The 25,609-nt window shown below is 48.5% G+C and overlaps 1 protein-coding gene across 1 annotated transcript in view; it reads right to left on the minus strand.

The window, feature by feature from the left end:
• Positions 1-323: 323 nt before the first annotated feature.
• Positions 324-25,609, minus strand: part of TMEM163 (transmembrane protein 163) — a 274,558-nt gene continuing 249,272 nt past the window's right edge. The window contains exons 6-8 of the mRNA XM_039479868.2: positions 9,827-9,938; positions 2,549-2,690; positions 324-1,334 (exon numbers count right to left, since the gene is read on the minus strand). Of these exons, the coding sequence (XP_039335802.1) occupies positions 1,274-1,334; positions 2,549-2,690; positions 9,827-9,938 (315 nt within the window). The 3' untranslated portion in view covers positions 324-1,273. The remainder of the gene's footprint in view (positions 1,335-2,548; positions 2,691-9,826; positions 9,939-25,609) is intronic.

Genomic DNA, 25,609 nt, shown 5'->3' on the forward strand with positions numbered 1-25,609 from the left:
AAACCCCCTTCCCTCCACCAGCCTGGAGGGGAGACAGGGCCCCAAAGCTGGAGCAAGGCCTGGGCGCAGCTGTCCCTCAGCTCCAGGCACCACGCACCAGCGCAGCCTCCAGCACCACGAGGTGAGTGTGCAGCCCCGACCTGAGTGATCAGAGGGGGTGGTCTGTGCCACAGTCCTTCAGGGGCTCCACGCTCAGGCCCCCTAGGCACAAGCTTCCCCTCCTACATCATCCTTCAGCCACAGTGAAAAACTTGCCCATGACGGGACGCCCCATGTGTTGGTGCCGCACAGTGACGACTCCCAAAGATTGTCTTCCCAAACCATACAAAACGGGTGAAGGTCTTTATTGGTCAGACACTACTGCCAGAGTGAGCAGTGGTGTGAGAGGTACAGAACGTTGTGGGTTGGGGAACACTGCTACGGAATCTAAACCTACCGTGACATCAGCTGAGAACGTCTTGTTCCTTACAGAGCAGCAAACCATCTCTCAGACTGTAATATACAATTACCACTTAACACAGCGTATAGATATATGCATATATGGATAGATTACAATTATTTATTACAAATAAACTGTAGTTTCACATCTCTCAAAAATGGATCCAGTTTTCACGTGGATGTTCAGGTTCTGAATGTACAAGAAAGGGTCGTGTGCTTATTGAATTCGTCCATGCAAAGCTTATACGTATATCACTAAGTACTTTAAAAAATAGAATGGTCTCCTTTTGAGCAAATCAGTTTAGATTTAGGATTAGTAAAATAGTATGAAACTAATGAGATACACTGATAGAAATTAGGAAGTGACATACTGATGGTTCTGGGTGTGTAAAGGGTGAGGGGTACAATCTTCCCTTAAGACCTGCCAGGAGAGGAGAGACCGGGAACCAGGAGGGGCAGGGTCACACAGGCTGGAGGCGGTGGGTCTGCTCAGTCCTATGCAGCGCAGGCTCAGACCACCACCAAAGGCCTTTCTGTCAAGCAAAGGTCTCATCCTACTCACGAGAACCATCATACTGCAGAGAATAGGAAACAGTCCCGGCTGGAGATGGGGAAGCAGGTCCCCTCCTAGGGGAGTTGTCCTAACATGTTTGATGGGGGCGGTGGGTGAAGGGGGCAAGGTAGATCCACCTGGCTGGGCAGACCTTGTCTTGTAACGACAGACCGTGTGAAAGAAAACTTCCAAAAAGAAACCAGATGTTCAGTTAAATATTGGCACCCTTTGCCTATGTGGAAACGTGTAACCTCGATGGCCTCATGCGGACGCTGGCCCCCTTCACTCAAACATCTCGTAGTGACGGGTCTGCCTCACCCTCGGCACCATGTCGATGAGGAGTCTGCAGAGACAAGATGGACAAAGTCACCTCCCCACCAGACCCTCCACCGCATGGGGCTGGGAGCTTTGGGGAAACATGTTTTCATTTTTTTTTTCCTAAGAGAATTCAGATACCACAAAATTCATCCTGTGTAACTCGGTAGTTTTTTGTATATTCATCAATTTGTGTCATCTCAAGAAGAAACCCCATGCCTGCTGTAGCATCCCACCCCATCCTCCCCACTCCTGATGACCAGCACCCTCCTCCTGGCCGCCGTGGGTTTGCCTATTCATATGTTATATAAACAGTCACACAACACGTTTCCTTTGGTGACTTCCTTCGTAACATTTCAACTCCATCCATGTTGTAGCGAGTATTAGCGCTTCGTTCCTTGTGGGGACTGAATAACAGTCCGCCGCATAGCTCCGCCACATTTATCCATTCGTCAGTTCAGGGACGGTTGGGCTGTTCTACATTTTGCCTATTATGAATAACCCTGCTGTTTATTTCACGGACAGCTGGCGCCCATGGTGACTCCACGTTTCACAATTTCAGGAGCTGCCACCCATCGTCCCTTCTCATCGCCATCGATGCGGGCTCCACTTCCTCACCCACACTTGCAGGTGGCCCTGTTTTTGATGATAGCCATCCTACCTTTCCTTGAGGGATGGAAGCATTTTAACATTTAAAAGCACAGCACCCTTTAGAAACAAATGGTTCTCTGAAAGGCCAGCTCCAGCCTGGGTGCTAAAGCCCATGTCGGTGACGCTGCACGGCCTTTCTGCACTGACTAGTCCCCTTTCACAGAAGTTCTCTAAGTCTAGGGATGCAGCCTCTGGCCTGCACACTGTCGCACCCCCCACGTGGGGCAGGAGGGGCTCCGCTTGCAAGGAAACCACATAAAGGTGCTTCCCTGGGGCGTCCTGAAGACAGAGGAAGGAGCATACGTGTCAGGACACGGGCTCCGAAAGGCATGAGACGGAAGGAAAGGAGTGCCTTTATGGCTTAAAGGCCTGAAGCCTCTTGTCCCTCCCTCACTTCTGTGCCAGCCACAAGAATATCTGACTTGTGCTGGGCGCTTTTCCAGTCACCTGACACTGGTCAGGCTCAGGAGGGGCACAGGGACAGAAGGTGACCTTCAGAAGCCTACTCTGTCATTTCCTGACGGAGGAAGGTGGTGGAAAAGTGGCGCTCCTGGCTGCCGGGAAAGCAGAGAGGAAAGCACAAGCACCTACTTGACCCCATAGGCAAATATGGTGAGGCCGATGAGAACACCGATGCTGCCGTCCAGGTACCAGACCGCCGAGTCGTGCTTGAACACTTCCGCACTCAGAAGAATGGAGAAGCCCATCACGCCACCCACAAGGGAGTTAAACCCTGCAAAGGAAGCAGAGAGAGGCTAGATGGCAGTGCCAGGCAATCCAAGAAAATTACCCAAATGCCAGCCCTGCCTCCACACACTAGAGCATGTGCCGGAAGGAACGGTGCCCAAAACCCTCACGAGTGACAGCCACCACCTGGGCCCATCAAGTCTCTGCCCAAATGTCACCAGACATCTCCCAGAATAGAGCCACCACCCCCACCATCATCCTGTACCTGCTTTATTTCTCTTCCGGGGACCGACGCCGTGTGTGGTTTATAGCCCGTCTCCCCCATGCTCGCTAGAACGCAAGCCTCCTAAAGGCAAGGATTTGGTTCTCTGTTGAGTCCACAGTGCCCAAGACAGCTGTGGGCTCACAGTAGGCATTCAGATTACCTGGGGACTCATATCTGAGTGTCTGCTGGGCCAGATTCTGAGTTGAGTGTTCGGGATGTGCAGTTACCTATAAATCTTCTCAATCCTATGACGACACATTATCGTCGTCATCCCTGTTTTTGCCAACGAGAAAACTAACAGTGAAGTTAAAAACATTGATGGAGGTTATCCGGGTTAAGAAGGGCTGGGATTCTACCCAAACCTACATCCCTTCCCTCCCAAGTCTCCTCTAAGTAACCTGAGGATTTTTCCTTTCCCTCCAGAAGAGAAATATAGTCAATTACGTTAAATTTTTCTGCAAAGTATTGGCTACATGGTTGGAGAAACGGCCATAAAAACAGAACTGGAGCTACTAGATACTGACCGCCATCTCCTTCACACAGCAGCCCACTGGGTCTCAAAGCTTACATGTAATACTACTTTACCTGAGCTGTCAAAAGGCCAAATGGGAAGGGAATGGCTTAGGGTGGCTTCTAGGGTCTCCCCATGAAGGGGACCCTCTGTCAGTGAACAGCAGCCAGACTCTGGCAGGAAAGCCCCCGTCACCGGCTCAGATCCCACCAGACCCCTCGCATCCAGCCACGCGACCCTGCGACAGCCACGCTGCCCTCGCCTCAGGGCCACTGGACTTGTCACCACTGCCCAGGGCCTCGCCACTGCAGGTCACCTCCCTCCCAGCCCTGTCTGCAGCCCCCAGTCCCTACACCTCCTCCTCTCTGCCTGATACCCTTCTGCCTCCAGCTAACATGCAGGCTTTGCCATTTTAACTGCCCCCCCTCCTCTCTCACTAGAAACCTAAGCTTAAGGACAGGAGCTTTTGTCATCTCCTTGCAGTATTCGAAGTCCCAGGACAGCACCTGGCATGCATCAGGGGTGCAAATGACCGCTGCATTAATGAGTGACCACACAGAGGAAGGAGGCAGGGGCCCGGCCTGAGCGCTGGGTCCTGGGAGGGAACCACCCCTGCCCGGCTCCCTCGGACATCAGTCACCTCAGGAGAAGGAAGCCCAAGCCAGCTGCTGCTTGGAAAAGAGGCAAAGAGTGTGAGGTTCCCCAGACAGCCACTAGATGTCCACTCAGCTCCACCAAGTCACCCGCTCTGCCAGCCAGCACCAAGGCCGGCCCAGCTTGCTGCTGCTGACAGCAGGTCCGCCAGGCACTCACCGATGGCCCACAGCTGAGAGACTGGTGGCAGGGTCACCTGTTCACCATATCTTCTAGGAGGGGACTCTGCCCTGCCCAGCTCAGCCCACCATTTGTGATGACAGAGCCTGACTCACTTCAGCTTCACTTCTCTTGAGTCTGCCTGAGGATGCTGGACTGAGCACACAGGGACTGGGGACCGAGTCTGTGGCCGCCTAGGGCATCACTCCAAACATCCTTCACTCCACATGAAAAGCCCCGAGTCCCCAGCCCGCACCAGCGCAGCAGGCAGGCCCGGCCGTCACTCCCCTCTGCAGGGCCAGCCTCACAAGCTTGGCCCTTTCCCTACAGCTGGGACCACAGAGCCGCTCTAGCGAAGACATGCTGTTACCGGTTTAGGAGCATCTAATGGCACAAAACGATGGCTGGGGCCATCCTGAATAAAGCTCCCCCAGTCTGGCTTTGCCAACTGGATCAGGATCTGTGTAGTTAAACACATTCATCGTATGCAGAATATTCTCAAGTTTCTTGTGTGCTTGAAAGATCATCACGGATGGGGTACATGCAAGTTGGATGTGAGCAGAAGAGCGCACACCCGTTTCAGAGGAGTTTCCAGATTCGCCCCAGCTGTTCCCATAGGACTGAAGCTGTGCCCCTCATCCAGAGTGCTCCCCCAGGGCCCTCTGACTCTTCCTCTGATTCGTAGTATGTGTGTGTTGTATAAAATCACATTACCGTAACTAATAAAAAGCAAGCTTCAGCCCAGTCATCCTGATAGGAACAAACCCATGACAGTGACACACCCAAAGCCATAAACCAGATCAGACCAGACTGACTGCCCAGGGTAAAGTAGGGTAACTCGGGAATCTCTCCACCGTCTCCATCGTCCACATCCTGCTGTTTCTCTCCCTGAAGATCTGCTTCCCAGCTATAAGGACGCCCCAGCGAACAGCAAGGCGGCTGGCAGGGTCAGCCTGGCCCACTTCAGCCAGGCCCTGCCAGGTGACACGGGAGGCCGACCCTCCCCCCCCCCCCCCCCCCAGATAGGACGCTGGGCTCAGCGGCAGCCTGGCTGGCAGCCACAGGGAACCCCCAACATTGATGACAGCCATGACTCCCTGACCCCGTCCTGCCCGCCCACCTTCCAAAGTAAGGAAAGAACAGAGAGGAGATAATTACAGATCGCTCCCTAGTTCTGCTAATCAGTGAATGGAAAAAGCCCAGATCCTAGAGAGTAGAATTAGCAGGAGGCTATAATTACTGCTGCATGTTTTGCCGGCAACACACCACCTTGCAGGAGATGGTGGGGCCACAGAGCACAGCGCCCCTGGGAACAGGCTCAGGGGTGGGGGCACTGCCTCTGCTCTCTGCCTCTCTCTCATCAAACCCACTTGGCTGATTCATCCCTCCGCTGCCCATCTATACCTACCCCACCACCTTCCACAGCCTCTCCCTCACCCCATCCGAGCTGCCATTGCCTCCTCTCCACAGGCCTTCCCCTGCTCAGCTCTCAGCTCCCTCCACTCTGTTCCCCACCACCAATGACCAGAGGACTCTGCAGAAAACAGCAATCATATCACCCTACCTGTTTCAACATTTGGCAAAATATCCCAAATCACACCCTAGACCTCAAGCCCCTCCCTGCTTTGCCCTCCCCCACTTCTGAGTGAGGAAGGAAGGGACCCCCCATCCATGCCCCTTCCTCAGACTCCCTCCGCCTGGAGGGCCGCTGTTCCCTACTTTTTTTTTTTTTTTTTGAGACGGAGTTTCGCTCTTGTTACCCAGGCTGGAGTGCAATGGCGTGATCTTGGCTCACCGCAACCTCCGCCTCCTGGGTTCAGGCAATTCTCCTGCCTCAGCCTCCTGAGTAGCTGGGACTACAGGCACGCGCCACCATGCCCAGCTAATTTTTTGTATTTTTAGTAGAGACGGGGTTTCACCATGTTGACCAGGTTGGTCTCGATCTCTCGACCTTGTGATCCACCCACCTCGGCCTCCCAAAGTGCTGGGATTACAGGCTTGAGCCACCGCGCCCGGCCTGTTCCCTACTTTTCACCTGATTGAGAGACAGTTTTCACCCAAACCCCTCACTTTTCCTCGTAATGACTTTCCTCGTTCACAAGTATGATGGAAATATTGCTTATGTATGTGATGGATTCGTGTGTGTAAATCTGTCAGAAGTTGTTTTATGAGAAAAGCAGCCTTATTGATGTTCTCCCCTGTACACCCTATCACATGGTGGAAGCCAGAACAGCAAAGTGTAGACAGAGATAGTGTATCTGGAGTATCTATAATCTTAGGAAACACCACCAACCAGGTCACAGGGCCAGTGTTCCGAGGAGGGGTGTCAAGCCCCATGGCCATGGGCCAGGTGGGGCCAGGGACTCCTGCTGGGGGCTCTGACTGCTGGATCCACAGTCAGGCGTCCAGCCAGCGAGGCTGTCTGTAGCCCAACTGCAGTCAGTGAGCAGACCAAGAGGCCAGGGGTCTGCAAGCCAGAGGGGCTTGACTGCCCACCCGGGAACTGCCCGAGGAGCTGCCTCTGTGGATTCACCTTCGGGAGCCCAGAAAGCTGTTCAGACCCATCCTGCCGACCCCAGGGATTCCTGCCTTCCCGCTTATTCTAGGTGAGGAGACATTGGCAGGGAGGTAGGCAGCTGAGCGAAGCTGAGGCCACCCAGGCCTCCACTCTGCAGCCTAAAGGGCTGGGCCAGAGTATGGCCCTCGGAGACACATAAAGGGACCTCTAAGGCAGCTGGAGGTCCCAACCCAAAGCCCTGGCCAGGGCCCACTCATCCCTCCGCTCTTGACACAGCACCCACCCCCCATCCTGGCTACACTCATCCCTAGGGAAAGGAAGGCTCCATGGCCAAGGAAGGCATTTGCTTTTTCAGACCACAAAGCAGCAGACTACAAAAGTCCCAGTGGGTGAACTCGCTACCCCAAATCCCAGGTCTGCCCCAGATAGGAAAGGCCAGGCCAAGGAAGCCACGTCTTGCAGGAGAATACATTAGGGTCAACTGGATGCAAGCTGCCTACAATTCTACAATGTCTCAGTGGGTGGCAGAGACCCCAGATGCCCAGGGTGTGGCCTCAGTATGCTGTGTCATTCTCAGGAGGCTGATACAAGGTCCTTAGATCCAGCTCTGGTAGAAAGATGTGTCTATTTGTAGCAGCGGGGTTACTTGGCTCAGTTGCAATCACGTTTTGGGACTCAGGGCAGGATGCCTCACAGGAAGAAGGCAGAAACCGGAAAGGGAGGCTCTGCTTCGGGGCTGGTTTCCCAGCCAGCGCAGCACCTAGCACAGCGCCAGGCACAAGAGAACTGCGTAAGCCCCGCTGGGCCAGTGTTACTGCAACTCCACGTTCCAACAGCATCAAACCTGGGACCTGATGGCAGCAGGATCCTGACTGCCCCAAGCCTGGCAGGAGGTGGCAACCTAGGGCTTCATCGGAGCTTGAGGAGTGGGCCCTGCCCGCTGCTGCACGTGGAGGGGCCTTCGAGCTGCTTAAAGCTACACACGGAAGAGGCAGGCTCAAACCCCGGCAGTCAAGGCAGTCAGTCCTCTCGTCATTTCAAACCACCTTTACCATCTAAATAGCTTTGGTTTCATACGGACTAAAGGCTTCCTCAGCCCGGGAAGCAAGGTGGCATCTCACAAAGGCAGAAACCAACAGCAGCTGTGGGGCGGGGCCCCCTGAGGAAGGACTCTGAGCTGCATGTCACATGGTATTCGGGAGAGCTGGGCACAGCAGGGGCCATCCTCCCTGGGAAGGTGCTGTACTTGGCCCCTGGGGCGGGCACAGGGGCAGCACCAAACCTCGCTGTGCGCCACGTGGACTGGGGCGCTGGCGTAAAACACCAGTTCCCGGGCTCCAACTCAATCCCCTGGAATCAGAATCTTTGGGGCGGGCCCAGGAATCCGTGTTTTCAGCAAACACCCCAAGCAGTTTCAGTGCAGCCAGCCTGGTGAGTGGTCAACTGATGAGCGTCTGGGGTTCTGGGATTTCGCAGTCAGGATGTCAGGTCCTGTAACCCCCTACATCCTCAGGCCTGTTCAAAGGAACCCCAAAGCACATCCATGCACATGGCTGATGCTCTTCCGAGAACAGCCATGGCTGAAAAGCTGGGGGCCTCCTCTTGCCTTCCCAAAAGACAGCATTGCAGACTCAGGAGTGGGGAGTGGGGGCAGGCGGTGGGCACAGGGACTTCTGGCCCCCCAACAAGGACAACCAGCCCACACCTTACCCTCACCCCCCAGACCTGCCCACACATCTGCCAACAGTCCCGCCACCTCTGCGGATGGATTCTTGGGCCAGAGCTCAGTCCCAGGGTGGAAACATCACTTTGGCTTCCTGTGCCCCACCCACTGCAAAGTCCAGCTCTGCACCCAGCAGGTCCTCAACATCGGATAAGACAAGCAGCCTATGCCATGTCACCATGCTCTGTCCCGTGGGTGAGAAGGGCCTCCCCACCCTGGCCCTGCCAACCATCACTGTCACCACGCACATCTCCACTCACACACTTCACACGCAAAAGAGACTTGAGAGTTTGGGACAAGGAAGTGTTTCTTAAAAAACAATTGAGCCAGGCACAGTGGCTCACACCTGTAATCCCGGCACTTTGGGAGTCTGAGGTGGGAGGACTGCCTGAGCTCGGGAGTTTGAAACTACCCTGGGCAATAACATGGCGAGTCCCTATCTCTCAAAAAAAAAAGAAAAAGAAAAAAAAATACACACACACAAAATTTTTATGTGTGTACATATATACATATATATACACAAACACATATATATACATATATATACATTTTTTTAAAGAATCCAGGCATTTCTGCTCTATTTTGTGCAGACGCACCCACCATCCCATTAAGACTTTTGCCCTTTGACCCCCTAGCACTTTCCTTCTGACCCCTGGCTCTGCACATCCTCAGGAATAAATAAAAGTCACATGTCCAGGCGGCACCGCCCGTCAAGTTTCTTGTCTGTTCATCAGTGTCTCGGAGAGTCTGGGGCCTGAAACATATTTTTCCTGCATTCACACACCCTCTCTCTGTTACCCCAAAGGTCACAGAGGAAGTTCCTCCTGTCGCACAGGGACACACACAGACTCTTCTAGCTGGTTGAGATTCTAAGCAGAGAACACACAGTTCATTTCCCCAGAGCAGGCACCTAGTAACTGCAACCTCAACTCCCAGGCGCGCGTCCCGCTAGCTGAAAGGAAAAACAAGCATGGAGAATCCACAAAGGAAACATTGACAGAATCCAGAAAAGGCACTTACTTTTTATGGGGAGCAACGTACATAAAACCCAAGACTCCAGGAAGCCCTTTGTGCTTCATGATTAAGAGGCTGGGGAGCCCCGAGCCTCCCTGCTTGGAGGTCAGAGTGGAGGTGATTTATGAAGAGTTTATTAAATTCCCAGGGTACAAGATATCTGCCCTGATATGGGAGCTCTGAGAATCATTAAGCAGCTTGAGGCGGGTAGGAGAGTGAGAAATGGAGTCCAAATTATTGAGTTCTCCATCAAGGCAAGCAGCTAAGAGAAACCCAAACAACACCTTCCTCCACCGTGAGCACAGCCCCCGGAGATGAGGCACCCTGGCCTTACTCACCATCTGTTATGAGTGCTCTACTGGTCAGAACCTTCCCCAGCATGAACTTCAGCACAGCCAGGATGCTGCAAAGAATTCCACTTAAAATGGAGACACTGAACAGGAAATCGTCCTGCAAAAGAAAGTTCCAGATTTCAGCAATTCACCACCTGCTGGAGCTGATCATCTGCAACCCACTTGCCCTACACATCAGCTTTGTTCCAAGTACAAATAGTCGGTCAGGTATGCTGCCACCAGGTGGGGGTATACTGCATGCTTTCACATCTCCATTGTGTCAGCAGGAATTGAAAAAGATGCGCAAAAACAGATAATGAACATGTGTTTTAAATTCATGTAAGTGGAATAAAAGTTTTATGAATGGAAAAGAAAACCATTACGTATTTTTTTTTCCTGTAGGAGATTCGCCTTCCCACTATTCTGCTAAAATGAGTAGCAGTCATTGATCAATAACAGAGTTGGTCGGAATGCTAAGAACGGCCTCTTCTAAATAGAATTTTCCACAGATAGCAACTCACCAAGCAGTTGACTGAGGATTCTGGAACATGAAACACACCACTGGCCTAACAATCCTTCAACACAGCCAACTGAATTTGCCACAGGGTCTGTTATGGCCAGAGCTACATAAAACCTTTTTTTTTTTTTCCCCTTAAATTCACACAGGGCAATTGAAAGTTCACATATACATGGGTAGAGAAAATAGCATCTAAAAATACAGTCTGCTCCTGATGTTATCTTAGTGCTTCCTCTAAGCTGTTACCTTACCTTCACAAGCAAACAAGTGAGTCCCACAGGCAAAAAGTAAGCACTACTATTCTCCTGACATTGGGACCCACCCAGCTTTTCTGCTTCAAGCTCCCGTGTGTCACCCCCATCAGACACAGCCTTCAGATCTCCCAATATTAAAATGCAACTGCCAGCAGAACTCTGATGCAGCATCATACACAGGCAAAGAAATCAGCTTCTCCCTACGCATTTGATGAATCAAATTCACAAACCGCATGTCAGAACCTGGGAAGAGGCAGCCAGCCTGCTTCATGTTCAAAACTGAACAAAGCCATGTGAAAAGCCACTTCTCTGGCAAGACGGTATCTGTATAGGGTCAAAGTATCTCCCTGAAGATATGGGTTGACGGCAGTCGTGGTTTTTGGTAACATATGTTCATAAATTCTTTGCTACTCCATCCTCCGAGAGTTGGAGATTAATCTCCCCGCCTTATCCCCTACCCTTGAGTTTGGGCTGGACTTGGAGACTCAAATCAAACACAGTATAGAAAGGGAAAAACAGGGCTGGGCAAGGTGGCTAACGCCTGTAATCCCAACACTTTGGGAGGCCAAGGTGGGCGGATTGCCTGAGGTCAGGAGCTCATGACCAGTCTGGCCAACATGGTAAAACCCTGTCTCTGCTAAAAATACAAAAAAAAATTAGCGGGGTGTGGTGGTGTACGCCTGTAATCCTAGCTACTAGGGAGGCTGAGGCAGGGAAATTGCTTGAACCAGGGAGGTGGAGGTTGAAGTCAGCTGAGATTGTGCCACTGCACTCCAGCCTGAGTTTACCCTCCACGGTGTTCCATCCCCAAATCCATACTCATTTTAACTGTGAAACAACATCAAACAAACCCAAACTGAGACACATTCTACAAAACGCCCAACCAGTACTCCTCACGTGTCAAGGTCATGAAACACAAGAAATGACCAAGAAACTGTCACAGACTGGAGACTTAAGCAGATGTGACGACTAAATGCGACACAGCATCCAGACTGGATCCTGGAGCAGAAGGTCGTCCACAGGGACACGGGACAGGAGAAGAGTCTAGAGTTCTGTCTACGGCGTCGTCAGCTCACGGTTAGAGATGAATGTGCCTGCTATGCGCGATGTTAGCCTTAGGGCAGGCTGGAGGGAGGGGATAAGGGAACTCTCTGTACTACCTTTAAAACTCTTCTATTAATCTACCATTATTTCACATTTAAAAGCTTGTTTAATCACCTCACTGAAGTTTCACCTCCTCAAATTACCAGTAAGGACTCTCCCAAACTGGGCCTCTTGACAAATCTTCCGTCCCCTCTATGCAGAGGTTACCCAGCGGGGGACAGAGCGGGAGGGGTCAGGAGCCCCACATCAGCCAAGCTCCAGGAGACAGCACCCACAGAAAATAAGGTGAACATGATGACCTGAGCGTGTCCCCCCGCAAAATTCACACGTGGAAACCTAATCGCCAAGGTGATGGGATGAGGAGGTGGGGCCTCTGGGAGGCGATCAGGCAGCAAGGACAGAGCCCTCATGAACGGGGTGAGTGCCCTGATAAAAGAGGCCCCAGAGGACTGACCTGCCCCTTCCACATGTGAGGAGACAGTGAGAAGCACCGTCTTGTGAATCAGGAGAAGGGCCCCACCCAGACACTGAATGTGCAGGCGCCTTGGACTGCAGCCTCCAGAACCGCGACACGTAAGTGTCTGTGCTTTAGAAGCCACTTGGTCTGCGGTGTTTTGTTATCACAGCTAGACCTGACTAAGACACACGACCCAAGACTTGCACGTCAACAGCCCCGATGCTAATGGGACTCAGGAAGCACAGGTTGGGAGACTGAGGCAGTCGGGAAAGTCGAGAACTTTGAGGACCCAGATGTGGAGACTGAATTCTCACCATGCTTACCCCACGCCCGAAACCCCTCTGGCTCCATTCCGTCTGTTTGCCAAGCCCTCCTCCCCAAGTTTCCAGAGGTACAGAAAATCTGTGCTGACCCTATCTAGACCCCTGGGGCACAGGGGCTGGGGTGTGCTGCCCACCCTGAGATGCAGCTCAAGAGATGCTACCCACGGCTGCGGTGGCCCTTCCTCCATCTGCCAAAGTTGCTGTGGAACCAGGGCTTGGCTGACCCAGTGCCAACAGGCCTTGCTCAACTCTGAGCTCCATGCCTTATTTGGGAAGCAAACATTCGGACCTCAGTTCCTCCTCTGTAAGCGGCAGAATACCTACAGTGGGTGCCCTGGCAGCAGCTGCCAATAAAAGGTAAGAATCGTCGTTAAGGGGCCCGAACACGTCATCCACACACAAATTTCCTCCACCTGCCGGCCGCATCGGACGCTCACGGTGAGCCCCACCACGCCTGCTCAGCATTCTTGTAAGAGAAACACAGGAAGCTTGTCACCAAGAAATAAGTATACATGGGGAAACGTAAAGAAACTTCGCTGGGTGTGGTGGCTCAAGCCTGTAATCCCAGCATTTTGCGAGGCCACTGACCTGAAGTCAGGAGTTCGAGACCAGCCTGAAAAACATGGAGAAACTCCATCTCCACTAAAAATACAAAATTAGCCAGGCATGGTGGTGGCGCATGCTTATAATCGCAGCTACTTGGGAGGCTGAGGCAGGAGAATCACTTGTATCTGGGAGGCAGAGGTTGTGTTGAGCCAAGATTACACCATTGCACTCCAGTCTGGGTGACAAGAGCAAAACTCTCTCAAAAAAGAAAAGAAACGAAAAGAAACTTCAACCTCCAAGAGACCAGGACTGAGCTCTACCGTGGCTATCGAGGGTGTGTGGGAAGCTTCCTGCACCTGGGGGGCTGCATCTTGGGGGAGCTCCCCATGGACCGGAGGGCCCTGAGGTCCAGCCCCTGAAGGCCGGGGTGGGCTTCCTGGGGCAAAAAAGTAGAGGAACCGGGTGGCAGCTTCGAAGGCACTGAAGCAGGAGCCCCATTTACTAGCTGTGTGGCTCTGGGCAGGTCACTTAACCTCTCCTTCCCTCCACTGTCCTACCTATAAAGTGGAAAAAAAATAACAGACCCCCTCACAGCGGCTGCATATACTGCATGGCAGAGCTCAGCCGGAACCACGTTGCCGAGAATTTCCTTCCTGCATGGCTCCGAGTTGAAGCTGACTGGCAGAGACATCTGCATGCGCTGTGAAGGGTGCGGGTGAAGCGGCTGCAGTGCTGGTGCAGCTCAGCCGGGCACGTTCTGTGGTTCCACAGACTCACCTGGGGAGAGGGGGCAGCGTGGGGCAGCGTGGGGCAGCGTGGGGCAGCGTGGGGCCCAGGGATTCTCCATGCCGCATCCCCCACCCCAGCTGCGCTGAGTCATGAGTCCCGCGTGCCTATAGCTCCGTGGCAAAGGCACGAGCTTCCTCTGCGGGACGTCCAGTGTCATGCAGGCTGAGACAGTGAGGGTCACATACAGGTCTGGGCCATCTTCATGAGCGCTAGTTTGTCCTTGCCCAGCTTTTTTTCCCAGCTGTGCACCTGCAGACTTCAGGCCAACACTACACTCAGAGGCAACCGCCTTACCAAGACGTCTGCACCAGCAACCACCATGTGGAAAGTCTCCTCCAGACACAAACCCCTATTCCACTTAGAGGAGTCTGCTTATCTGCCTGAACCCTGCCATAAAACTTCATATGGCTGTATCATGGGGTCGGTCAGTGCCCGGCAGAGTGAATGCTATATTAGTATTGGGAAGCTATGTTTTTTTTTTTTTTTTTTTTTTTTTTTTGAGAGGGAGTTTCACTCTTGTTACCCAGGCTGGAGTGCAATGGTGTGATCTCAGCTCACCGCAACCTCCGCCTCCTGGGTTCAGGCAATTCTCCTGCCTCAGCCTCCTGAGTAGCTGGGATTACAGGCACGCACCACCATGCCCAGCTAATGTTTTGTATTTTTAGTAGAGACGGGGTTTCACCATGTTGACCAAGATGGTCTCGATCTCTTGACCTCGTGATCCACCCGCCTCGGCCTCCCAAAGTGCTGGGATTACAGGCTTGAGCAACCGCACCCGGTCTAGCTGTTTTTTAAATGTGGAGAAGCCAAGATGCGAAAGGCAGACTTCCTGAGCATGGATTATTTCTACCAGCCACCCTGTGCTCCCAGGACTGGCTCCGAGAGAGCAACTACCTTTTCCTCTCGGAGAACAGAGTCTGGGGACTTCTCTGAGTCTTACCCAGAGCTGCAGGCTGCAACTCACCACTGCCCAGTGGCTCTGCCTCAGAAACAGACGAACGTTGCGTAGGAAACCAAGGAGGATCAGGCTGGCACAGACCTGCCAAAGCCCCTGTCCCAAAGCCAGCTTTCAGTGTCCTAAAAGCTCTGTGATTTCCCGACCCAGGGCTCAAATGGCTCTCCTGCGGCATGCGGCGCCCTTGCTCCTCTGCACTGCTGTCACACTGACGGCTGGCATAAACAGAGTGTCACAGAGATGCAGTCAGCAGCCTGCTCCAGACATCAGTCTCTGGCTGATGGTGGCTCAACGCCTGGAATCCCAGTGCTTTGGGCGGTCGAGGTGGGAGGATCACTTGAAGCCAGGAGTTGAAGACCAGCCTGGGCAACATAGCAAGACCTGGTCTTTACAAAAAATATAAATGTTAGCCAGGCATGGTGGTTCATGCTTGTAGCCCCAGCTACTCAGGAGGCTGAGACAGGTGGATCACTTGAGGCCAGGAGGTTGGAACTGCAGTGAACTATAACAGTGCCACTGCATTCCAGACTGGGCAACAGAGGGAGACTCTACCCATAAAATCATGTTTAAAAAGGCATCAGTCCCTGTTATGGGCTAGATGTCTGTGTTCCTATAAAATTCATATGTTGCAGCCCTAAACCTCAGTGTGACAGTGTTTGGAGATGGGGCCTTTGGAAGACAATTAGGGTTAGATTAGGTCATATGGGGGTTTCATAATGAGACTAGTACCCTTATAAGAAAACAAGAGATCTTTTTCCCCATGACCAATGTGCACCAAGGAAAGGCCACGTGAAGACACAGTGAGAAGGCGGTCATCCGTAACCCAAGGAAGAATCCCTCACCAGACACTGACTCTGCTGGCACATTCATCGTGGCCATCAGTCTCCACAACTATGAAGAAGAAATTCCTGTTGTTTAAGTCACCTAGTCTACAGCATTTGTCTTTGGCAGGCCAGGCTGAGACAGTCTCCAAGTTTAATAAAAGAAAGTTTCTGAGAAGATTCCTTCCAGAGAGTTGGGAAGCCACAGTAGACACGGAGGCCTGGCTGATGATGAGAAACCACGACCCACACAGGCTGCACCACCAATGACTTCTCTCAAGGGGCAGCCACAACCACCATGCCACGGAATTCTCAGCAGTGTCAGAGCAGGCATCTGACAGACGCAGAAACAGTTGGAGAGAAGCTAAATGACTTTCCCAGGGTCACTCTGCCAGTGGCAGGACCTGGAAGTGTTCCCAGCTATAAACTGTACCAGGTTCCCACTTCGAAGGCCTCATCACCTCTCATGTCCCTAAACAGTGGACTCTGTGAAAACAGGGACAGCGATTTCCTTGCTCAGTCTTCAGTTTCCACTGTTACCAGCACTGTGTCTCTATAATTTCTCACAGTTGAATCTTCACTGAATGATCGAAATCATTTAAGGAAATTAGCCACTCATTCAGAGCCAAGTATAAATGAACGTTACAGGCAAACTCCACATAAGTTATGTCCATGCTGGCAAGCTCCTTCAAGACGCTGTAGTAGCAAAGACCTTTTCTAACCATCTCAAAGCCATAAAAGATTGATATGCTTGACAAGATAGAAGTTAAAACACAGTCAGGGGAAAGATCATATTCAAATACAACCTAGGGAAAACATTATCACAAAGGGTTAATCTCCTGAATATATAAAGGGCTCATAGAAATCTAGAAGAAAAAGACCAGCAAAGAAAAAAGGGACAAAGATATGTGAGAAACAGTGAAAATAACATCAATTTTAAACATATGAAAAAGGCTCAAATACTCATAAAAGAAATGAAAGCTGGCCGGGTGCGGTGGCTCAAGCCCGTAATCCCAGCACTTTGGGAGGTCGAGGTGGGTGGATCACAAGGTCGAGAGATCGAGACCAACCTGGTCAACATGGTGAAACCCCATCTCTACTAAAAATACAAAAAATTAGCTGGGCATGGTGGCGTGTGCCTATAATCCCAGCTACTCAGGAGGCTGAGGCAGGAGAATTGCCTGAACCCAGGAGGCGGAGGTTGCGGTGAGCCGAGATCGCGCCATTGCACTCCAGCCTGGGTAACAAGAGCGAAACTCCATCTCAAAAAAAAAAAAAAAAAAGAAATCAAAGCCAAAACTACAGTGAGATCCTTTCTACCTAACCAAAAGTATTACAAGGCTACTAGAAAACAGTTTCTCATACAATTCTGGTAGCAGTTCAAAATGGTCCAACCTGTACAGAGAAAAATTTGACAATTTCTCTGTAAAGTACACCTCTATCCTTTCAGCAAGCCACCTGCTTATGTGAATTTATCTTACTGCTGTACCTGTCCGTGTATGAAAATGATGGCACATATAGACCATTCACTGATGGCAGTGAAAACAGACAATTCCAAAATTAAAGATGAAGATCATAACACTTCTACATAACTGACAGAATGAACTAACAGAAAGTCAGTAAACTAGAGATTTCAACAACACAACCAACTTTGCCTGATGTTTATGAAACTTCTACCCTACAATGGCAGGACACTTATTCTGTTTTAATGTGCATGAAATATTAATGTAGATCATATTCTATCCCATTACAAAGATGTCAACCAATTAAAACGGAAATTATACAAGGCATATTCTCTGACAGTGGGATTAAACTAGAAATCTGTAGCAGGGTGATATCTAGAATATTCTGGTATTTGGAAACTAAACAATAAAACAATCCACTTCTTAAAAACTCATGAATCAAAAGATAAGGCACCAGGGAAATTACAAAATATTTTGAAGTGAAAGAAAATAGAATAGCATATATTGAAATTAGTGGTATACAGCAAAAGCAGTGCTTAGAGGAAAATTTATAGTAAATAATTTACTTAAAAATATTTGAAAGGCCTAAAATTAATGATCTGAGCTTTACCTTTAAGAAAGAATTAAAAGAAAATCAAATTAATCCCAAAGTAAGGAGAAGGAAAGAAATAATCAACGATGAGTAGAAATCAATGAGACAGGCTGGGCGTGGTGGCTCACACCTATAATCCCAGCACTTTGGGAGGCTGAGAAAGGTGGATCACTTGCAGTCAGGTTTTTGAGACCAGCCTGACTATGGTGAAATCCTGCCACTACTAAAAATACTAAATTAGCTGAGCACGGTGGCACACTCCTGTAATCCCAGCTACTTGGGAGGCTGAGGTAGGAGAATCACTTGAACCAGGGAGGCAGAGGTTGCAGTGAGCTGAGATTGCACTATTGCACTCTAGCCTGGGCAACAAGAGTGAAAAACCTTCTCACAAAACGTCAAGCCCCAATGGTTTTACTGGCAAATTCTGCCAAACATTTAATCATTTAAAAGAGAAATAACCAATTCTAAAACATCTCTTTCAGAAAAGAAGAAACACTTCCCAATTTATTTCTGAGGCCAGCATTACCACGACACCAAAAGCTTTGTAAGAAAACTATAGACAAATACCTCCCATGAAGCAGACTTAAAAGTCCTCAACAAAGTATCAGCAAAACAAATTCAGCAATACATAAAAAGAATAATACAACATGACCAAACACGGTCTATCCTAGGGAAACAACATTGATTAAACATTCAAATAATTATCAAAGCAATTTCCCATTTTGACAGAACAAAAAGAAAGCCCGTATCATCACCTCAATAGATGCAGAAAAAGCATTTGACGCAATTCACTATCCATTCATGGAAAAAAGAGGGAGGACGCGAGGAAGGAAGAGACTCCTCAGCACTCTAGGAAGAGAAAGAAATTTCCTCATCCTGATAAATGGACTCTAGGAAAAAGCTACAGCTAATATCAACCAATGGTGAAAAGAATGAATGTTACTTCTACCATGAGGAAGAAGGCAAGGACCACTACTTTCATTACTTCTATTTGACACTGATTAGGAGGGACTAGCCAGTATACAGATAGAAAAGAAAGAAAGAAAATCATTTTTATTTACAGACTACAAATTTTCTATTTTGAAAATCCTCAGTAATCTACCACCCCTCCCACACACAAAACATACTTATTAGAACTATAAGGGAGTTGAATAAGACCATATACCAAGTTCGTAAGTAAAACCCAATTGTATTTCTACACATTAGCTAGAAATGTGGAGTTTCTGGGAACACTAAAGTAGCATAAACATGTGAAATACTCACTGATAAATTTAACAGCATATATATAAGACCCGTGCACTGAAAACTACAAAATATTACAGAGATAAATTAAGAAGATTTTAGTACATGGAAAGATACACTGCGATCAATTATTATTAAAATGTTAGTTCTCCCTAAATTGATCTGGATGGAAAGTCTATCCTAACCCAAATCCCAGCAGGCTGTTTTAAAGAAATAAAAATGGACAAGTTGATTTAAAAATTTATGTGTAAATAAAAGGAATGACAATAAGCAAGGTGATTTTGAAAAAGAACAAGTTTCAAAGGTTTACACAGGCCTTTCCTTATTTGATGTATGAAGTAAGTCATTTCCAAACTGATATATGATAAAGCTATTATCAAGAAGTGATACTGTCATAAAGTCAGACAGACATACAGATCAACAGAACAAAATAGAAAACCTAAAAATCAGCCCACTCTCAGATACAGTCATTTACTTTTAGACAAAGGCACAAGAGCAGTCCCACGGGAAATGTAAACTCTTTACAGCTAACAGCACTGGAACAATTGAATACATGTATGGAAAGAAATCAATCCTGATCCTTATTTCACGCTATACACAAGATGGACTGCAGATCTCAGAGTGAAGCTAACTCTGTAAAACTAAATGATGTATAACCTTGGGTTACACAAATTATTTCCTATGACAAAAAACAAGCACTAACCATTAAGAAAATTGTGATAAATTAGACTTGATCAAAATTAAAACTTTTGCTCCTTGAGAGACTATTAAGAAAATGAAGGCAAGCCACGATACAAAAAAAAAAAAAAAAAAAAAAATTGTAAAACATATCTGATATGGAATTGGTATCTAGAATATTTAAGAAATTCTCCATCTCAATAAGAAAAAAACAGATGACTCAATTAAAAAAAAAAAAAAAAAAAAGGTAAAAGATTTGAACAGAGAGTTTACCAAAGATGTAAGAACAGCAAATAAACACAAGGAAAGATAATCAACATTATTGGTCAACAGGGAAAAGTACACAAAAACCACTGTTAAGTGATCACTGCTTACCCATTTGAATCACCAAAATTTAAAAAAAGAAAACACATGATACCAAGTACGTGATGATGTTGAGCAACTGGACTCTCATATGCTGCTGATGAGAATGTAAAATGGTACAGTCATTTTGCAAGAGAGGGGTCATTCCTTTTGAACTTAAATATAGACTTATCATAGGATTCAGCAATTCTACTCCAAGAGGAATGAAGGCATATGTCCACACGAAGACTTGCACACCCATGTTCGCAGTTGCTAATTTCACAATCGTCAAAAACTGGAAATAACCTAAATGTCCAACCACCAGTGAATGGCATAACAAATTGTGATTTATCCAGACAACAGAGTATTACTCAGAAATAAATAAGAATGAGTCACAGATATGTTCAACCAGAATAGGGCTGCATTTCAAAAGCATTATGCTAAATGAAAGAAGACAGACACAAGAGACTAAATACTGAATGATTTTCTCTATATGACTTTGCAGAAAAGGGAAGCTAGGCCAGGCATGGTGGGTCACGCCTGTAATCCAGCACTTTGGGAGGCCAAGGTGGGCAGATCACAAGGTCAAGAGGTCGAGACCATTCTGGCCAACATGGTGAAACCCCATCTCTACTAAAAATTTAAAAATGAACTGGGTGTGGTGGTGCATACTAGGAGTCCCAGCTATTCAGGAGGCTGAGGCAGGAGAATTGCTTGAACCTGGGAGGCGGAGGGTGCAGTGAGCCAAGATCACACCACTGCACTCCAGCCTGGCAACAAAGTGAGACTCCGTCTCCAAAAGGAAAAAGAAAAAAGAAAAGAAAAGGGAAGCTGTAGTGACAGAAAGGAGGTTAGCTGGGGAAAGGACGGGATTCATAACTGCAAAGGGGCAGGAGGGATCGTTTTGGGGATGATGGAAATATTCCGTATCTTCATTGTGATGGAAGTTCTGTGACAATACACATCTGTCACAATTCATCAAACTGTATACGTAAAGGGTGAATTTTATTGCATGTACATTTTATCTCAATAAAACTATTTTTTTAAAAAAAATACTATTTATCTCAGGGATTTCTAGGTGATAATTACTGACATTTACATAATTCAGCTTATGCATATAAGCTGATATGATCACGTGTATCATAATGTTCATAATGCCCATTATTGGAATGGACACAGATCAAACCACAGTCATTGTAAAGATTAGATCAGAGGCTTAGAGGTCAGTGATAGAACACGGACCCAGAGGGCTGGCTTTAATTCTCAAGAGCTTCCTATGGATGTGGGTAAACACTGCTTTTTCTAGATATCTCAAGTGTTTCTCCTCTATTAAGCTTTTCCTGACAGCCCATCGCTATTCTCACTGACCCTGTGGTATGGCCTGCAGAAGCCTGGTCTCCATATGATTATCATCACTGCCATGTCTCATGTTCAATTCAAGTCAGTGAACCCAGTAGAGTGCCTTCTGTTTATTCATTCAACAAGTTTTCTCTTTATCATCAACTTCTCCGGAAAAGCTTGTCTGTCTGATTCCTCCAGACTGCGTAGGGTGTGCGCACTGACAATTGCACACCACACCTATGCTGAACACTTGCTGCACCACCTTGTAGTCTTTGGCTCGCCCACCCTTCTTTCTTATCAGCCTGTGAGCTCTATGCTGGGGAGAATGTTGTGTTGCTCACTTGTTGTCCAGTGCCCCGTGTCAGTGACACTGCTGGCTCTGACAGAGCACTTGGGAACCACTACGCAGGAGGCACTGGGTGAATTTCTAGGAAGACCGACATAAACATGATGCCATTTTACTCTCAAGGAACTTACAACCTAGTTAGAGAGATAGACACACAAGCCACTAACTCTAACACAGTGCGATCTGTTTGTTTAAAAGGCTATGACAGAGAAATGTGCCATGTTGGAGCGAATAAGCAGCATGGTATATACATGACGTGCAGCGTGGAGTTTGGTAAGCTCCTCCTTTCAGGAACCCTCAGTTTGCTAACCTGGACTTCATGAGAGTGTTTAGTATGTATCATAGCCATGTGGAATGGGAAAGTTCTGGACAACACGAATGCTCAGTCAATGACATCAGTAATGACTCACTGAGCACTGCTATATAGGCTGAAGTGTTTTATAAGAAGCCAAGAGTAAGCATAGCTTTTGCTTTTAAGATAGTAACCCTCAGATGAGAAAATATGCCACGAAGGCCTGGAAAGTAAGGTTGTGATTTATCCAGAGCAATCAAGAAAATACTGGATAAGCACCAACAGGAAGTCTGTGATGAATTATCAACCCAAGGTCATACCTATTGAAATAGAAGAGCATGGACCTCCGAGCAGTTTTCCGTCCCTCCCATCCCACAGAATGGTGAAGCTGTACGTGACGTGGAATGAACAGGTTTTGGTTGATATGGTTTGAATGTCTGTCTTCTCCAAATCTCATGTTGAAATGGGATTCCAAATGCTGGAGGTGGGGCCTGGCGTGGGGTGACTTGATCATGGGACAGATCCCTCATGAATGGTTTAGCACCATCCTCTGAATAATGGGATTATTATCAAGGTGTTTCATGTGAGATCTGACTGTTTCCAAGTCTGGAACCTCCCTGCTCCTGCTCTTGCCACTGCTCTCACTGTGTGATTCCTTGGCTTTGCCCTTTACCTTCCACCATGATTGTAAGCATCCCGAGGCCCTCATTAGAAGGCCAGCAGATACTGGTACCATGGTTATACAGCCTGCAGAACCATGAGTCAATTAAACCTATTTTCTTTATAAATTACCTAGGATCAGGTATTTCTTTAAAGCAACACACCAAAAAATGGGCTTATACAGAAAATTAGTATGAAGAATGAGGCGTTGCTATCAAGATACCTGAAAATGTGGAAAGAGCTGTGGAACTGGGTAATGGGCAGAGGCTGGAAGAGTTTGAAAGGCTCAGGAAAAGCCTGGAAGATAAAGGAAAGTTTGCTATTTCTCAGGGACTGTTAAAGAGTTGTGACCAAAATGCTGATAAAAATACAGACAGTGAAGACCAGGCTGAAGAGGTCTCAGATGGAAATGAGGAAGTTACTGGAAACCGGAGTGCAGGTCACCCATGCGTACCTTAGCAGAGAACTTGGCCGCCCGTGTTTGTGCTCTAGGGATCCGTGGAATTTTGAACTTAAGAGTGGTAACTTAGGGTATGCGGCTGAAGAAACTTCTAAGCAGCAAAGCATTCAAGAGGTGGTGTGCCTGCATCTAACAACCTGCTGTCAGATGTGGAAGCAAAATAAAGAGTTAAATTTTAACTTCAAAGGGAAGCGGAGGGTAGAAAATTTGGAAAATTTGCAGCCTGGGCCTGCGGTAAGGAAGGAATCCAAGCAGCCTGTGGAGCAACTACTTGCAAAAGAGATTAGCTGGACTGAAAGGGCGCCGGACAATGGGGAAAAGGCCTGGACAGCATTTGAGAAGTCTTCAAGTCAGCCTCTCTCATCACAGCCCCAGAGGCCTTGGAGGAAAGAACCATTTCAGGATCCAGGCCCAGGGCTCTTGCTGCCTTATGCAACCTTGGGATTCTGCTCCCCTCATCCTGGAATGGAAGGGGTCAGTTCTGAGGATTCGTGCCCTTCCTCATAAGAGAGACCCCAAAGGACATCCTTGCTTCTTCCCCATGTGAGAACACAGTGAGAAGACAGCCATCGACGAACCAGGTGGCGGGCCCTTACAGAACACCAAATCTGCTGGTGACTGGATCTTGAACCTCCCAACCTCCAGAACCATGAAAGATCAATTTTGTTGTAAGCTGGCCCGGTCTAAGGCAGTCAGTGATTGCAGACTAAATGAACTAAGACAGTCCTGAGGCCCAGACTTCAGGGAAGTTTAGAAGATGCCACCTCCCCTTCTCCCAACATGCCCCCTACATTCCAGACTGTGTGGGACAAAAGCCAATGGCCAGTCCATCTGAGTGGAATGTCTTTTCCAAGAGCTAGTAATGCTTGGATTTCAATTATACAACTTTACTGCACCAAAGTGTGAAAAACAACACCTTAACCTATGAACAAAATGCTTATACAAGGGTTCCAAGAACCTGACAGGCCCCTGGGGTGTCAAAGGTGTTACATCTCAAATGTTTTGATGTATATCAGTACTAATCCTGTCATCTCAGAGTACCAGTCATGGAAACACACACCCTTAGGGCCCAAATCTGACCGCACAGACAAGGGTGAGTATCCCTTCTGTACAAACGTGAGGTGGTCTTAAAATCATACAGCATTAGAAAGGATGAAGGGCTTAGGGAGCATCCAATTCCTGCCGCAGGTGATGAAACTGAGGCTTGCAAAAAGGGGGTGACTCCCCCAGAGACAGCAGAGAGACAGTGACAAAACTGTGATCCCAGCTCAGGGCTCCCGACCACCCTCCAGCTCCACCTGGCAGGCCTGACGCTACCCACCCCACCGCCTCCACTTCTCTCAGCCAGGCTGGAATACCGTGAAAGCCACAGGCCTAATTTTAGGATTCAAAAGCAATTAGGGGAGAGCTGACAAAATCTGATCTGGGTGAGGATTCTCGTGCTGACTTGTGATGTGGGTTATTGTACGCTAGCTCAGGAGCCCCTGGTCAGACAGAGCAGGTCAGCTTTTCTCCTGGAAGACACGCAGCCCGCATTTCTTCTACTCTTAGATTTTATGTAAGTGGAATCACATAGTATGAATTTTTTGGAGGAGTGGGGCTTAGACTTCTTTCGTCAACATCACGGTTTTGAGATTCGCCTGTCTTGTTGCAGGTATCAGCTTTTGATTCTGTATCATCCTGGAGTCTTACTTACTCTAGCGATTTGTTTCACAGCCCTCCCCATGACAGGTTTATCACAATTCCATCTAAATGCCCCCTGTTGACACCAGGTGATACGGTTTCACTTGTAACTATCACAATTTCCACGTGTTGTGGGAGGTGTCAGGTCTCCATATGCAAGCCTAGAGCCTGAAAGTCTGAAGTACTGCTTGCCTCAGCTGATGTCTCCCACCCCTCCCCCCGCACCCCCCCCCAACTCCCACAATCCCCATACGCCATTGTCCCTAATCGCCTGGAGGTGGCGCTCCCCTCCCCCAACAAGCCCCTCCCCCAACCCTGCCATCTTAACTGTTCTTATGCTAATGTAAATACCTCTCACCTAACCTTGCCATTGTAACTGAACTTGTGGTCATGTATACTCCTTGGCCCCTATTCCCCACCACTGTAACTGATCTTATTCTATAACACCCTGCCCCCCAAAAAACTACCCAAACGCTTAAAACCAACTTCTGTCCCACTGCCCTTTGCTAACACCCTTTTCGGCCTTAGCCCACTTGCACCCAGGTGAATAAACAGCCATGTTGCTCACACAAAGCCTGTTTGGAAGGTCTCTTCATTCAAAGCATGCATTTTTTCAACAGGAGGGATCCGGTGGGAGGTAACTGATTCACGGGGGTGGGTCTTTCCCATGATATTCTCCTGATAGTGAATAAGTCTCACGAGATTTGATGGTTTTATAAAGGGGAGTTTTCCTGCACAAGCTCTCTTATCTGCTGCCATTTAAGACGTGCCTTCAACCTTCCGCCACGATTCTGAGGCCTCCCCAGCCACGTGGAACTGTGATCCCATTAAACCTCTTTTTCCTTGTAAATTACCCAGTCTCAGGTATGTCTTTATCGGCAGCATGAAAATGGACTAATATACCAGGCTTTTTTATTTAGGTTC

Source organism: Saimiri boliviensis, chromosome 5, assembly GCF_048565385.1.
Source record: "Saimiri boliviensis isolate mSaiBol1 chromosome 5, mSaiBol1.pri, whole genome shotgun sequence".
Lineage (NCBI taxonomy): Eukaryota > Metazoa > Chordata > Mammalia > Primates > Cebidae > Saimiri > Saimiri boliviensis.